A 15,491-nucleotide genomic window follows, 5' to 3' on the forward strand; every position below is an offset into this window, starting at 1 on the left:
AAAGAGACTCCTGGGCCAGGTGCAGTGTCTCACGCCTGTAATCCCAGGACTTTGGGAGGCCAAGGCTGGAGGATTGCTTGAGCCCAGGAGTTCTGGACAAGCCTGGGCAACATGGTGAAACCCCATCTCTATAAAACATAAAAAAATTAGCCAGGCATGGTGGCATATGACACAGCTACTAGGGAAGCTGAGGTGGCTGGATTGCTTGAGCCTGGGAGGTGGATGTTGCAGTGAACCAAGATCATGCCACTGCAATCCAGCCTGGGTGACCCAGTGAGACCCTGTCTCCAAAAAAAAAAAGAAAAGAAAAGAAAAATAGCACCAAAAACTAGAAAAAAGTATGTCAAAGTAACAACTGTTATCTCTAGATAATGAGTCCAAAATTGATTTTTATTTTCTACCATCTATTTTTCTACATTTAAGAAATGTAATATAATGAGCAGGTTTTTTTCAATTGGAGAATGTCTCACTTAAAAAGAAACTTTAGGCCTGGAGTGGTGGCTCATGCCTGTAATCCCAGCACTTTGGGAGGCCAAGGTGGGTGGATCACCTGAGGTCAGGAGTTCAGAACCACTCTGGTCAACATGGGGAAACCCTGTCTCTACTAAAAATACAAAAATTAGCCAGGCATGGTGGCACATGCCTGTAATCCCAGCTATTCAAGAGGCTGAGGCAGGAGAACCACTTGAACCTGGAAGGCGGAGGTTGCAGTGAGTCAAGATCATGCCATTGCACTCCAGCCTTGGGGACAAGAGCAAAAAACAAAAACAAAAACAAAAACCTTTAAGGTACTCAGCCTGGCTAAGCAGTTAACATACCTCACTTTGATTTGATAAAGTGCTTTTTCTAGAGGACAGACACCTAAGAAAAAGGGTTTTGTTTCCTTCTTACCTCAGCAGCTTCAACCTGTTGTTTGATGATGGAAGGATCAATGCCTGGGCTTTCCAAGTCATGGACAATATCCTGGGTGTCTTTGATGGTGGTCAGGAGAGCTGCCATGTCATACCAGAACTTCTCTGCTAATTCAAGGACATCAAGAAATTTGATTTCTCGCTCTTCAGCCCGAGCTTTGATGTCCTCCCAGAAGAATACCATTTGATCCAATTTATCCTGGATTTCTGAGGAGGTTAAAAAAAGAGATATGAATAGGACTTCCCGAAGAGCCTGAAATTGGTCTATCCAGAAATTCCATGTAACTCTGACCTTTTCAATGAAACTATTTTTTAAAAAAATGCTAAGCATTTATAACTAAAGGATACTTTTCTATTTTAGTTTTACTATTATTTCTTTTTCTTTTTTTTTTTTTTTTGGAGACAGAGTCTCGCTCTTGTTGCCCACGCTGGAGTGCAGTGGCGCAATCTTGGCTCACTGCAACCTCTGCCTCCCAGGTTCCAGAGATTCTCCTGCCTCAGCCTCCCAAGTAGCTAGGATAACAGGCATGTGCCACCATGCCCAGCTAATTTTTGTATTTTTGGTAGAGTCGGGGTTTCACCGTGTTGGCCAGGCTGGTCTCAAACTCCTGACCTCAGGTATCCACCCGCCTTGGCCTCCCAAAGTGCTTGGATTATCAGCATGAGCCACCGCACCCGGCCTATTATTTATTTATTTATTTTTTTTTAGAGAGAGGGAATTTCACTCTGTCACCCAGGCTGGAGTGCAGTGGTGTGATCTTGGCTCACTGCAACCTCTGCCTCCCAGGTTCAAGTGATTCTCCTGCCTCAGCCTCCTGAGTAGCTGGGATTACAGGCGCATGCCACCACGCCCAGCTAATTCTTGTATTTTTACAAAATTTCACTATGTTGGCCAGGCTGGTCTCGAACTGCTGGCCTCAAGTGATCTGCCCACCTCAGCCTCCCAAAGTGCTGGGATTATAGGCATGAGCCACTGTGGGTGGCTCCGGCCTATTATTTATATACTAGCGTTTTCCTCTTACATTGGTCTCCCACATACAGGGATCACAGAAGTAATCCAGAAATGAGCTATCATCTACTATAAAGGTAGTGCTAAGATACAAAACCCCTAACTTACAAAAGGGCTAAGATGAGAACTCTTGTTTCCAGTGTTCTGTGTTAAACTTGTATGTTTCCCATGGAAAGTGTTACAAAAGGTAGCTATGTTCTACCCACTATTGATACTGTAGTTTACTCACGTTAGGGGTTAAAGGAGCTTTTGTTTCCTGGCCTGGGAATCTAACTACCAATTGTAACCTTGTTTCAATGGGGAAATGTGTTCTGAATTCCAAATGATTTTCCAGTGACTTTCTGGAATACTCATTACTGGGGACTGCCTTTACATTCAAAGAAATAAATAAATCTGGTGGGATGCTGAAGATAACCACAGCCTAGAATTTATTCTGTTGATTTTTAAAAATAATGACAATCATCAAGCACCTTTTGCAGCCAGATCCTTGTCTGCTCCCTGAGATCGTCCAATGAGCTCCTCTCCACGGCGCTTCAAGGCCTCAAAGGATGGCTGCAGTTTTTCTAGCTCCACGGTGGCACTCTTATTGTCACTGATGCACTCTCTGATCTTGTCTACTTCAGCAGGGATCAGTGGTGGCATACGCAGGCGAGAGGAAAGATTCTCCAGTGTCTCCAACATAGGCTCAATTTTATCATGAAACTAAACAAATGTTGGAACATTACCATCACAGCATACCTCATCACTCTTCTTGGAGAAGTGTTAGGGAATAAGGACAAGATATTATCCTACTACTGTTTAGGATAACCTGTGCTCAGTCTAGCCCAATGGCTATTAAGTGTTGAGTTTGGTTAAGAAACTGTTTTGGGCCAGGGGCGGTGGCTCACACCTGTAATCCCAGCACTTTGGGAGGCTGAGGTGTGTGGATCACCTGAGGTCAGGAGTTCAAGACCAGCCTGGCCAACATGGTGAAATGCCGTCCCTACTAAAAATACAAAAAATTAGCCGGGCGTGGTGGCGCGCGCCCGTAGTCCCAGCTACTAGGGAGGCTGAGGCATGACAATCACTTGAACCCGAGAGGCAGAGGTTGCAGTGAGCTGAGATAGCACCACTGCACTCCAGCCTGGGCGACAGAGTAAGACTCTGTCTAAAAGAAAAAGAAAAAGAAAAAGAAAACAACAACAACAACAAAACTGTTTTGGGCATATACAGAGCTGGCCCATTAGAAGAAAAAAAAAAAGCCAATATTTATTTTAAGAATCTAAATATATGAATATACTAGAAACCAATTCAAATCTTTAGTGCTGCCACAATATTTCTCCTATTCCAACTAATGTAACAAAAAAGGGACAAGACTATGAAACTGCTGAGAGTCAGTATGTCAACATCTGAGATGACAGTTGCATGCAACAGACTAGACCAACAAGTTAGATGCCCTCCACCAGCTGTGTAAATGGATGGGAAACTTAATATGCTACACGACTTGTAGTTTAAAAGTAACATGGCATGCAGTTTAACGACCCACCTTATGGAACAATAAGAGAGAAAAAATGTTGGAATAATGAAAGGTAATTAAGGAAGACCAAATCTAACCTTATTCTTGAAGAATTATTACCTTCCCACTTTTCTGTTACTTTGAATAACATGACTACAACTGAAAAGTTCTCATTAAAATTTGATGCAGAGAGGAGAGAAAAGAGCAAAACAGATAAGCATGCCTCCTAAGAAAAATCTATCTCAAACCAACTCTGGTTTTAGTTAAAGAAAGGCTTATCAATTTCAAGTGTCCTATAGAAAAAACATGGTGGGATTCCTTAACAACATTACTTCCCATCACTCTCTCACTTCTAGGTTTCACCCCAAATGAAATTGGCATAATAAACTGCACTAATTAAATTTATTCCACTAAAGTTAAGGGAAATTCCCTTACAGGTAATGACCTCAATTTTCAGCATTATAAGAACACCCTAGTCCCAATGGGGATGGGTACCTTACCTCTGTAATCTGTAATGGTGGGCGCAGTCAACACAACAATGAAATGTGACGATGTGGGGAAGACAGGAGCAGGCAGCAACAACACAAAGTAACACATTCCACAATGTGAGTGAGAGATGGGACGGAAGGTGGGGGGAGAAACTTGAGTAAGTACAAATATTAACCAAGAATACTGACTAAACATAGGAATAAAATACCCAGACATGACAACAGTACCACTAAGAGTAATATATTAGTTGAAAGTATGTAGTTACATGCTTTAAATCCCTCTGCTGGTTTATGCTTCTCTTTGGCTCTTACTACTCCTTACTCAAGCATCTTAAACTATGAGTTAGCTGGTTGCTTAAGAAAACTAATGTGCTGTTGCTCTAAAGCAAAAAAGTAACAGGTTCAATAAGTACTTTTTTGAGGCAGTCACTGCTTTTGAATCTGCAAGGTAAATTTATCCAAAATCATCTGCTAAAGGATCATCACAACATAAAGTTTTCAGAGAAACCATCAACAGACAATATATACCAGCCAAGACTCATTTCACTCTCCTTAGAATGTCAGTATGCCAATGTTCCTTGGAATAAAAATGGAGATAGGCTAAGCTTTCTGTTCTATCTACCGATCACGTATTAACATGCTGGTCTAGACATTCCTGAGCACAGAGACATACCTGATACAGAGACCTCTTGTTTAGAACAGTAGACAATTCAAGGTTATGAGTGTCAGACACACACATACCTGTGTGGACTGGGACACGGCTTCATCCAGAGCCAGGGCTCGCTGGCGCACCTCCTCCTTTATTTGGGCATACATGTTTTCTGCTTTCTGGTATTTTTCTTCCACCATTTCCCCTTCCTCAGGGTTTAATTCCTTTAGTTGTGGGCCTATCTTTAGTAGTTTGTCAATATGAGGTTTGTGTTCAGCAATAGATTCCCTTAATTGCTAGGTAAAAAAAGAATTAAACCATAATGAGTACTTTTATACCAGTTTACTTATTTAGATACTTTGATCAGAGCTAATATCAACTTTAAGAGGAACAAACAAAATTGTTAAAAACCAGCAAGGCCCAGCATCTCACCATTTGTGTGGGAACAGAAAAACACCTAAGTCTTAGGTTCTGACATTACCCAATTTAATTTTTGAAAGTCAGTTCTGATGTCTCATCACCCTAGCAGCCTTCCTGGAAACATCCTCTCTTCTCTTCCCCTACCACCTGTGTCATACAAGTCTACTCCACACTCTTCTGTAATCATAAGTACTTCTATGTACTCTATTTTACTCTACATGGTTTAATAATTGTCTACCTCCCCAGACTGAGATACCAAGCTGGATAAGCTATGAATAGCAACATTTTTGGCAATCCAACCACTCCTTGACTTTACTGCTGACTACGTCCAGTTTATACACTTCCACTTATAGGAATAGCAATAAGCACAAGCCATAAACCAGAAATAAACATTTTGAAGTGTCATTAACTATACAGAGCAAATGTTTTTTGACATTACCTCATGGCTTTCACTCCAGTTGGTGCCTAACTAAGTAGAAAGTACCGTCCAACCATACCTTGAGTGTAACAACACCCTATTATCCCCGGAAATATTTTAAATTCCATTGATTTTTAGTGAGTTCTTTCTTTAGCTCTGTCATTCTAAGGTTCTCGACATCTCTATAATCTTAGTGTTTAATCAATTGATATTAAACAACCAAGGAAATAATTCAGATTATATATTATGAAAGGAATTCTACCTGATTAAGAATTAACTTAGTAACACAGAACTTGCACCTATAGACACTAACAAATGTTGTTTTTTAAATAAATTATAGAGACCATTTTAGAACAATAAAATGAAACTTGGCATGCTCCTTACCCTCATTTCCTCTTGTTGCTGCCTGAGCTGCTCATGATCAATGGCTGGAGGGGGTAACTGTGCTATTAGTGCCCGAGTTTCCTCAATCCAGGGGCTGAGCTCTTCATAAGTTTCCCAAAACTGGTTTACTAAGACCTGGGCCCGCTCTAGGCGGGCATAACGCTCTGAATTGAGTAGACTAATGGCTTCATATTGCTGTATTAGAGACTCTGTCTTTTCCTATGTGAGTAAAAAAAAAAAAAAAAGGATAAGTATTACTATTATAAACTCTTAAGAAAAAAAGTAGGTATATATACATTAAAAAGTCTAAAAGAATACATAACTAAATTATTTTTAAATATCAGTAAAGATTACAAGTGATTTTTATTTTCTTCTTCATACTTATCTGAAATTTTCTAATTTTCCTATCATACATATATTTTATTTCTATAATTTTTAAAAGATAAAAGTTTAAAAAGCAGTAAAATAGTATAAGAAAAACACAGCAAAATTAACCTTTCAGTAATGATACACAACCTTAGATATAGCATTATTATTACTATATGTTTTTGAGACAGAGTCTCACTCTGTCACCTAGGCTGGAGTGCACTGGCGCGATCTCAGCTCACTGTAACCTCCGCCTCCTGGGTTCAAGGGATTCTCCTGCCTCAGCTTCCCAAGTAGCTGGGATTACAGGTTCCCACTGCCACATCCAGCTAATTTTTGTATTTTTAGTAGAGACAGGGTTTCTCCATGTTGGCCAGGCTGGTCTCGAACTCCTGACCTCAGGTGATCTGCCCACCTTGGCCTCCCAATGTGCTGGGATTACAGGCGTGAGCCACCGTGCCTGGCCAATATACCATTATAATGGATCAGTTTAAAACTGAACATCTAAGGGGCTACGATGGAATCTTTGCCTATCAAGTTTTGCCTGTCATTTTTCTTCTGATTAAAAAAAAGTCTCCAGAAACCTGCCATTTATGCTTCAAATGTTTAGGATGAGTAGCTCAGTCAGTTTATGAATATTTCTGAGGAAACTGTGCTTAAACATATCCTTTATGAAACAAAACAAAATGAAATGAAAAAACTTGTCTACAAACCATCTTGACCAATCCTTTTAAAACTAGGTATGACCTTTTAGAAGGATATAATGAAGGAATTAATATCTGCATATGGTTCTGAAAAAAATCTACCATAAATACCTTGAAAAGTAACTCAAAGCTTGCTCCCTGTGGAGTGAGGATAAGTAGCAATTCCCCTGTTATAAAGAAGATGGATTTGCAATATATTTCACATTATATAGGATGGCTGTTTTAAACATTTGTGGACACAGGGTTAAGATTCTGAATTCCCCAGAACATCAAGCTGGACTTTAATAACAATCATAAGAAAAGTCCAGGAGGGAAAAAGCCTTAAACCATCATTTCACAATTGTGCTTCTAATTCACCATGATAAAAACAGGAACAATATGGCAAATAAATAAATGTAATTCACCTGTAATACAGTTTTTTGCTCCTCCCCACATGTGCCAAAGATTTCACTACGGTGACTGAAGAGTTCATCCATTGAATCTTTGTGTCGAATAATGTCAATGGAGAAAGCCTTTGAAAAGTAAACTGTAGTTAAGAAGTAAAAAGACCCTTTTCCTGTTATTACTAAAGGTTAAGACAAAATCTATGAAAAAGCCACATCAAAAATTGTTCTTATACAGTTTGACACTTTGCCTATCCAACATCTTCTCTAGCTTATCTTTTTAGTAGCTTACAAAAATTTCTATCAAGGAAATTGCTAATTATGGATTAATGGGCCTATTTTTCCTTTCTCACAAAGCAAAAAAAAAAAATTCTTCCTCATCTCAACCAAATACATAGAAAATTAATTTCTATTTGCCATCATGCCACTAAATTATTCCACTTGACATGGGATAGTCAGAAACTCTCCTAGTCACTCTAAGTTACTGATGATTCTATTAGCTCAGGAAAGAGTGGGCACGTACCTTCTGTACCTGAAGCTGAGCTGTGGTCTGGTCCTGTTCCAGGCGAATTGGACCCAGAGCCATCAGTTTCCGTTTTGTTTCAGCAACCCAAGCTAGTTCTGCATCGGCAGCTTGCTCATACTAATAGAAGTATTAAAGAAAAATAAACAAATTATATACAGCCAAGTCTCCACATAACTGCAATTTATTCAACACAGCAAGGCCTGGATTTTCAGTAATACAGTTTATATCTCACAAAGTAGAGTCAAAACTGGGAAGAATTTCATAAAATCACAAATCAAGATGCAAACAAGTTAAAACTGACCATATTTCAATTTCTTTAAAATAAGTTACAGAACTCAGTTTCTACAGCTAGAAATAACAGATATCAATCCCCTTCAAAAGAAATATGCCCTAATCAGTGTTTTTATGAGACTACACTCTTCCTGCCATTGCTCTTTCCTACCCAGACATGGAACAGTAGTAGGTTTAGTCAGATGTTTAAATATAAACCTAATATGGCAGTAGACAGCTGAGTCAAGTTAACTCGGAAGTGCCCGCTTAGCTGAAGCAGCGTAAGACCCCAAAAGAACAACACATTTTTAAATGGTTATGTAATAACGAAAACCAAGAACATGTTCTACGTGACTGTTAGTTTCATGAGGGCTCCCTAATCCTCCATCCTTCCCTGCCCCCTCAGAGACAGGGTCTGATTCTGTTGCCCAGGCTGGAGTGCAGTAGCACAATCATAGCTCACTGCAGCCTCTAACTCCTAGGCGCGAGTGATCCTTTCACCTCAGCCTCTCTAATAGCTAGGACTACACAGGCAATTGCCACCATGATCGGCTAATTTTTAAATATTTCTGTAGAGATGGTGTCTTGTTATGTTGCCCAGGCTGGTCTTGAACTCTTGGCCTCAAGGGATTCTCCTGCCTTAGCCTCCCGAAGTGCTGGGACTACAGGTGTGAGCCCAGTCTCCTATGCCTGACCTCTCCAGTCTTTTATCTCTTCCTCTTCAACTTGGCCAATATACACTTACATTTAAAAATACGCTTCTCCCAAGCACAATACATTTCATATTGAAATATCTGGCCAAGATAAGGGATAACGCTAAAGACACACTGGGGATATACCTGGACTCAAAGCAAATTTCTGTGTGGTTCAAAAAGCATACGTTCATCACTATGATCCTAAGGAGTTATATTAACTTATTTTTTGTACTACGACACATTAAGAGGTGTGTATCCAGCTACACAAAAGAACAAATGATTTTTTTCCAGAAAGTAGGAAGGAAAAAAGATCAAGGGAAATATGACACCTGTGTTTACTGAGAAGGTTCTATTTTAGATAGCTCTGCTATTTTGGTTTGCATATTTGATAGTAATTATAGTTCTAGATTCCTTCCCCCTCTTCCATCTAATGCTAAAAGAGTTAATTATGTCAAACTAAGATTGTGGTGCATTTGGACCTTTTGAATCTAGATATTATCTACTCCCATCACCATCAGCCTTCTTAGCAGGGCATTAGCTAAGAAAAGGCCTCATGTAGACTCTTCTCCAAGTACTTCTCTACTCAAAGGGGTCAAGTATTTTGGTCAAATTCTGGATCCATCCTCACAAACTTCTACCCAATCATTTCCCATCAATGAAACATATTTATTCCACCAGATTTAGCTTGAGCCCATTCTTATTTCTGAGTCTGTATTTATGTGGGTCATAGTACTGTATCTCACACATCAATACTGTCTAAAATATTAATGCAGAGGTATTATAAACATTACCTGTTGTGATCTCTGAATAGCAGCATCAATTTCATCCACCCTTTGTCCAATAGTGTCACTGACTAGTTTGTACTGCTCGTTAGCATCGGACACAAGTTTATCCAGCCCTTCTCTGGCTCTCCAGGGCACCAGCTCTAAGAGAGCACGGCTCACCTCATTCACTGTGTCCAACACCAGCCTGTGCTCCATGACCTCCTTCTTTAATTCCTAAGGAGGGAAAAGAGTTTTCAGGCCATACCTTGCTAAATAAAGCACATCAGCAACTGTGCTGGGTGGAAATTGCTATCTCTACCACACATCCCAGCAGGACTCTGACCTCCTTCCTTCAGTTATTTTTTTCTCATCTCAGATTTTTCAATCATTCTGAAGCCTGACTTTAGACTTCATTGTTGCTTGCTTAGAACTGTCTGTAAGACTTTTTGAGCCACATTGTCTCTGGGTAAAACAACTAATACTTCTTTCATCTCCTTACTTCAACAGAAATGATAAATAATGCTTTAACCAAAGGCTCAGTATTTAACCTAACAAGTACCTATACAATATTTCTATGCATCTAGAACTATACTAGATCCTGCAGAGAAATCAAATAAAACCATGAAGCACTCTTTAGAGAATAAATAATAGAGGTTAAAATGTTACAAAGTAAACTTGATTCAACTTCTTTCTTCTTCATATGTGTAACATATATGTCTTTATGTCAAATCTTACTGTCCATGAGTAAACAAGAAAGGGGGCACATATTTTTAGTTTATATTTAAGGTAAAGGTTGATAAAGCTTAAGGATTCTGACAAAGAGGAAGCCTTTTTTTCTTTTTATGGTAAAATAACAGCTCACCTTCTGTCTCTGCTGAAACTGGGGTATCTGTTCCCCTGTGGGAGACTGTCCTCCACTGGTTGCCAGCTCCTCCTCCACCTCCCTCAGCCACCCGGTCAGTTCCTCATAAGTAGACTGGAACTTGGTGGCCAGTTGCCGGGCTTGCTCTAAAGTTCTGAGGGCCTTGGAGCTAGTAACTGTGATGTCTGCGTAACGAGTCTTTATACCATCTAGTTTTTCCTGGATAAGTAACACCTCCTCACCTATGGAAGATAGCACACAATTACTCATATTTAAGAGATCTAGGAATGAGGAGTCTCTGATCCCCTTTCTTCAAATCAGAGCTTTAATTTCATAGACGCTCTCTCTCTCTCTGTGGTAACGATTTCACCTATCCCATACTAAGGGCAAATGGGAAATAAAATAAACTTTCCACTGGATAAAAGAAGCCACTTCTGAATTATTAAAATCTGAGTTCAGCGTCAAGTGTTTCTAGATGTTTCCAGCACCTTTCAGTGCATGTTGGCATTCAAGATACTGAAGGAGAGGAGAAATCATCTTCTATAACCAGATGTGAGATAACTTTTTAGTTTTCAAAAGATTTAGCAGGAAACAACCTTCTGGAGCACAGTAGGGAATACAATCAGTGAATACTAAGCTTCTCATATATACATAAAGAAGAGGCTAAGGCAGGGAACTCCTTTCCTTGGGTACATAATTGTCTTTGAGACCATAGGGGTGCTAAGAGACACACTTTTCAAAGTACCTGTGGTTTGTTTTAGAAGAGCCTGACCATTTTTAATAGCTTGATCTACATTCTTCTTTCTATTAACAATTTCTTCATTTAAAGCCTGAAAGGAAAGAATACCATTAATCCTGAAACTGTGGCACTACAAACGAAACAAAATGCGAGACCTTTAAGAGACCAAATTTAAAGTAAAGAGATGAATACTAGTTTAATTTAAACATCAGATATTTGATCCCCTCGTCTTCTCCTTGGTTAGCCCATTGACTATTCAAAATAATTAAATCAGATACCTATAGGCAAGCTTTCCTATGCGCTGGATGAGAAAAACTTAGAATTACATCAGCTTTACCAATCTATTGGTACCAAACCTGAACCCAAGAAAGGCAGAAGTGAAATTGAGCAAAATTGTCTACTGTGTCCAAAATAAGGAATAAACAGAAAGTTCAAGAGAAGAAATTCAGTAAGAACAGACTGACTTAAATCAGAATCCTGGTTAAAAACTCTCTTCATATTTAAAGTTAACGAAGCAAAAGAATCAGACTATTAGAAAAATTACCTATTTTTACTCTCCCAAACAGATTTCATAAAAATGAAATGAAAAAGGCAAACTCTTCTATTAAGATGACACAGAATCCCTGGAATTTGAACAAATCCAGAAATATCCTAAAAGTTTTTAACTGTATGATCAAATCCTGGGCACTACACAGATAGATCTGGTTTTGTTAAAGCATATTATCTTTCATAAAACTGCCCAAATATTTAGAATCTTAGTGACCCATCACCTAATAATGTAAATCATGAGTTGGAGTTCAGATGGCCCCTGACTATACCCTGTACCATCTTCTAGAATTACTGATTTAACTTGTTAAATATAAGTATTTCCATGGACTCATCCAAAAACAGATTAGCAGTCAGCATCAAGTCCACTAACTATGCACTTGTGTATAAAATAAAGTTGAAGTGTTTGTAATGAAGAAAAAAAAATAAATGAAGAGAAACATGAATCAAAATAACAAAATAACAGAATAACATAACCAATAAAAATGGAAACATGAATACCAGGTGGTCAGCGTGCTGTCTGTGCAGGACATCCTGTTTGAAATCCTTTACGAACACCGAACTGAGCTTGTCCTCAACCTCAGCCAGCCAGTTGAGCACCTCCACCTCATCCTCCCCAAACAGCCTAGCATTAGACAGAGCTTGGTCAAGTAGGGCTGCCTTCCGACAACAGCGGTCTTGAATTTCACTGTATCGGGCCTGCAATGAGTCTATCTTTTCTGACAGCACACCCTGTTCTGCAGGAGATGTCAGGGAGGAGAGGGACTGCCCAATTTTGACTGCCTGGTGCACATCTGTTGCATGGTTTTCTATGTCTTCTTCCAGAGCCTGGAAATCCAGATGGAAAAAATGAATAACAGAAACAAAATAAATGAAAAGTAAACACAAAAAGATGAATAACAAATGATACAACAAATTAAACAATTAAAAAACTCACCGACTGAAAGGCAAAAATAATATAAAAATTGGGAACAAAAGCTGTTTATTCCGGTGGTAGCCTATCAGTCAATTTCTATTTGTATTTCAAGAATGTGACTTTTCCAATTAATAATCTGACCATATTTTAAGTTAAACCCACAAAACACACATCCTCTAGAATGCTGCAGGCAGTTTACTCATTTCTAGGATTTCTAATTCCAGTTTTCTGTTTTCATTTACTGTAACCACTCCCTACCTTGTGCCGAATGATCTGCTGCTGTATTTTGGCAGTCTGAGTGCCAACAGGTTCTGAGTTAGCAAGCTTTTTCTCTGTGACAGATAAGAAGTCAGAAATAGGCTCAGCTGTCTCATGGAACTGTTTGGCCAGAACCAGGATGTCTTCCAGCTGTTTTTGCCTACACAAATATATAGAACAAGCTGCTCAGGAAAAAAGTCACATTAAAACTGGTAATAGTACTATACTCAGTAAAAGAATAGTCTTTTCCAGGTATAGTTTAAATACCAATAGTAAACAGAACACGCGTTATGTAGCATTTCGATGTTTTAAAGGATTTCACACCATTAACCTTATTCTCATTCTGTCATAACCTTGTAAGGTGGACAGAATAATTATCCCCCATTATAAAAGAATAATTATCCCCCTATTATAAAAGAGAAAGTTCACTCAGAAGGCTTAAAGAAAGATTTGTCCAATCACCTGGTGAGTAGCAACAGTAGAATCAAATCTTCTAATGTTCTCCTTATTTGACACAAATCAAAACAGAATGTAGTATATATATCACCTGAACATCTGACCAAAATAAGGTTTAAAGGAGGCAAAAAGTTGTCTGTTTTCATTCTCTCTGTCACTACTACCTTCATTTATGAGTGAAGATATCTGAAGAGTAAAGACTGTATATTGCCTATGAACTAGAACTCCCTCCCCAACTCCCCAAAATCCAGTCAGGCTTCTGGTAATTTCAAGCCCCAGAACATAACTTTGAATCCAGATTTAAGGCAAAAAAACAAAAAAGAAACAAACAAAAAACCTCACGCTGGCTGAATTTGCCAACACAAAAAGCACCCCCCCCCCAAAAAAAACCAAACAAAAAAACTACAGACTTTATAGCTCACTTGGAATCTTAACTCTTATTTAATATAAGATCCATAACTAAGCTTGGCTTTTCCTGGGATACATGACTGTCACTGAGACCACAGAGGTGCTAAGAGATGTACTTTCCAAAGTACCTGTGGTTTGTTTTACTCTATAAAATAAAAGCAGCAAATTACAAAGTGAGGAGGAAGTCTGGATATTGGAGATAGCCTGACAAGGAACAGACAAGAAAACAACCACAGAACTGTATTAGCATGCAGATTAATAATGAAAGGTCATAATGTTGTCTTTGAATTACTAAAAACAGACTAAGATATGGCATTTGAAGAGGCCTGGGAGTATATGATGCACTTAAGTTCAGCAAACCTTTACTGAAGACCTAATTTACAACAGGTCCTATGCTAGTTATGCCCTGACAAAGTTATTTTAATAAGAAGTGGTTTAAATAAAAAAAGTTGGCATTTTGATTACTGGAAATTCAATTATGTTTGAATATAAAGAAAAACATATTTTTTAAGTGGCAATCTAAGTCTAAAACTTTCTTTCCTAGTTTGTTTATGCCAGCCTTCAAAATATATCTTCAAGTAATGCAACTAAAACATACAATATTAAAAATTATTATTAAATTTGAATTTCATTTTTTAAAAATTGCCTCTAATTTTTATGTCTTTCTTACTCATTTGATTTTGGAATCTGAAAATTTGAAGAATTTATTGTAATAAGATTAAAGGTATTTTTAGGGAGAAGAGCTAAAAATAATTTAGAAGCATCAAATATCTACTCTTGTTATTTGTTTCTATTTAAAATATTGGCCCAGAAACTATATTAGGCTTGGAGAATGGAAACAAGTAAAGTAGAAGGAAAGAGTCATAAAAATATGCATTAGATAAACAAACCATGACTTTAAGGAGTTTATGGACCAGGAAGGTAAGTACATAAAATAATGATCATAATACAAGGTACAGATAAAGAGTTATGGCAGTGAAGAGGCAGGAAAAATTATTCCATGATTGAGGAATAAAGGTAAGTTTTATAGAAGAGAGAGAGCTGGACAAAAGCATTTCATGAAAGATGTATTATAACACCATAAAATAAGACACAGGGTTAGGACATTGTCAGAAGATATTAAAGAACAGAATATAGTTTACTTCAGCTATAATATTAAGGAGTGAGAAGAATAGTAGAAGCTAAGAAAGGTAGGTTAGGGTCAAACAGAGGGCTTTGAATGGTGTGTTAAAGAGTTTATATTTTATTTTAAGCACCTTCTTAGCACGGCAGGCAGTGTGTCAGCCTCATAATCTAAAGGTTTTATTCTAACAGGGAGTCAATTAAATATCTCTGAGCTTGAAAAGATATGATTAAAGGCTTATTTCAGAAAGGTTCATCTGCAGCTGGGGGATGGGAAGGGGAAGGCCCCAGGGTTAGTGGTAGAGTGATTAGTGAAGAAGCTATCTCTATACACCTAGTGAGAGCTCGTAAGTCATGAACTGAGGGGAGAGTGGGAATTAGAGAAACAGATGGACAGGAAAGACACTGTAAAGTAAAATAGACAGAATTTAGCATGCTGATCGATGTGGGCACAAAGGAGAAATTAAAAAAAGAAAAGTAAAAATGGAGTCGAGGTTTTAAGCCTAGGAAACTGGAAAGCTAATGGTACCATTACTGGAAATGGACAGAGAGAAAAGAAAATAAGCAGTACAAATCTGGAAATACAAGTAAGTTAAATTCTTTCCATTTTGTTTCTTCCACTAACATAGGCAAGCCATACTTTGCAACTCCGGTAAGGAATAAGCCAAGTCATGGGCAGGTGGACATAAAAAGACTGAAGAG

The 15,491-nt window shown here is 38.4% G+C and overlaps 1 protein-coding gene across 40 annotated transcripts in view; it reads right to left on the reverse strand.

Annotated features, from left to right (window-relative positions):
* The window catches only part of MACF1 (microtubule actin crosslinking factor 1), a 378,870-nt gene that overhangs the window by 46,510 nt on the left and 316,869 nt on the right, over positions 1-15,491 (reverse strand). For 33 of the 40 annotated variants that reach the window (XM_063782390.1, XM_063782385.1, XM_063782389.1 and 30 more), the window contains 11 exons: positions 12,804-12,963; positions 12,131-12,457; positions 11,090-11,174; positions 10,345-10,586; positions 9,510-9,716; positions 7,751-7,870; positions 7,249-7,356; positions 5,775-5,993; positions 4,645-4,848; positions 2,391-2,622; positions 892-1,118 (listed from right to left, as the gene is read on the reverse strand). In XM_063782390.1, coding sequence (XP_063638460.1) covers positions 892-1,118; positions 2,391-2,622; positions 4,645-4,848; positions 5,775-5,993; positions 7,249-7,356; positions 7,751-7,870; positions 9,510-9,716; positions 10,345-10,586; positions 11,090-11,174; positions 12,131-12,457; positions 12,804-12,963 — 2,131 coding nt within the window. The remainder of the gene's footprint in view (positions 1-891; positions 1,119-2,390; positions 2,623-4,644; positions 4,849-5,774; positions 5,994-7,248; positions 7,357-7,750; positions 7,871-9,509; positions 9,717-10,344; positions 10,587-11,089; positions 11,175-12,130; positions 12,458-12,803; positions 12,964-15,491) is intronic. The other 7 variants (XM_054681501.2, XM_063782397.1, XM_063782380.1 and 4 more) reach the window with 2 other exon arrangements.

The sequence above is a fragment of the Pan troglodytes genome, chromosome 1 (assembly GCF_028858775.2).
Source record: "Pan troglodytes isolate AG18354 chromosome 1, NHGRI_mPanTro3-v2.0_pri, whole genome shotgun sequence".
In the NCBI taxonomy this organism is placed as follows: Eukaryota; Metazoa; Chordata; class Mammalia; order Primates; family Hominidae; genus Pan; species Pan troglodytes.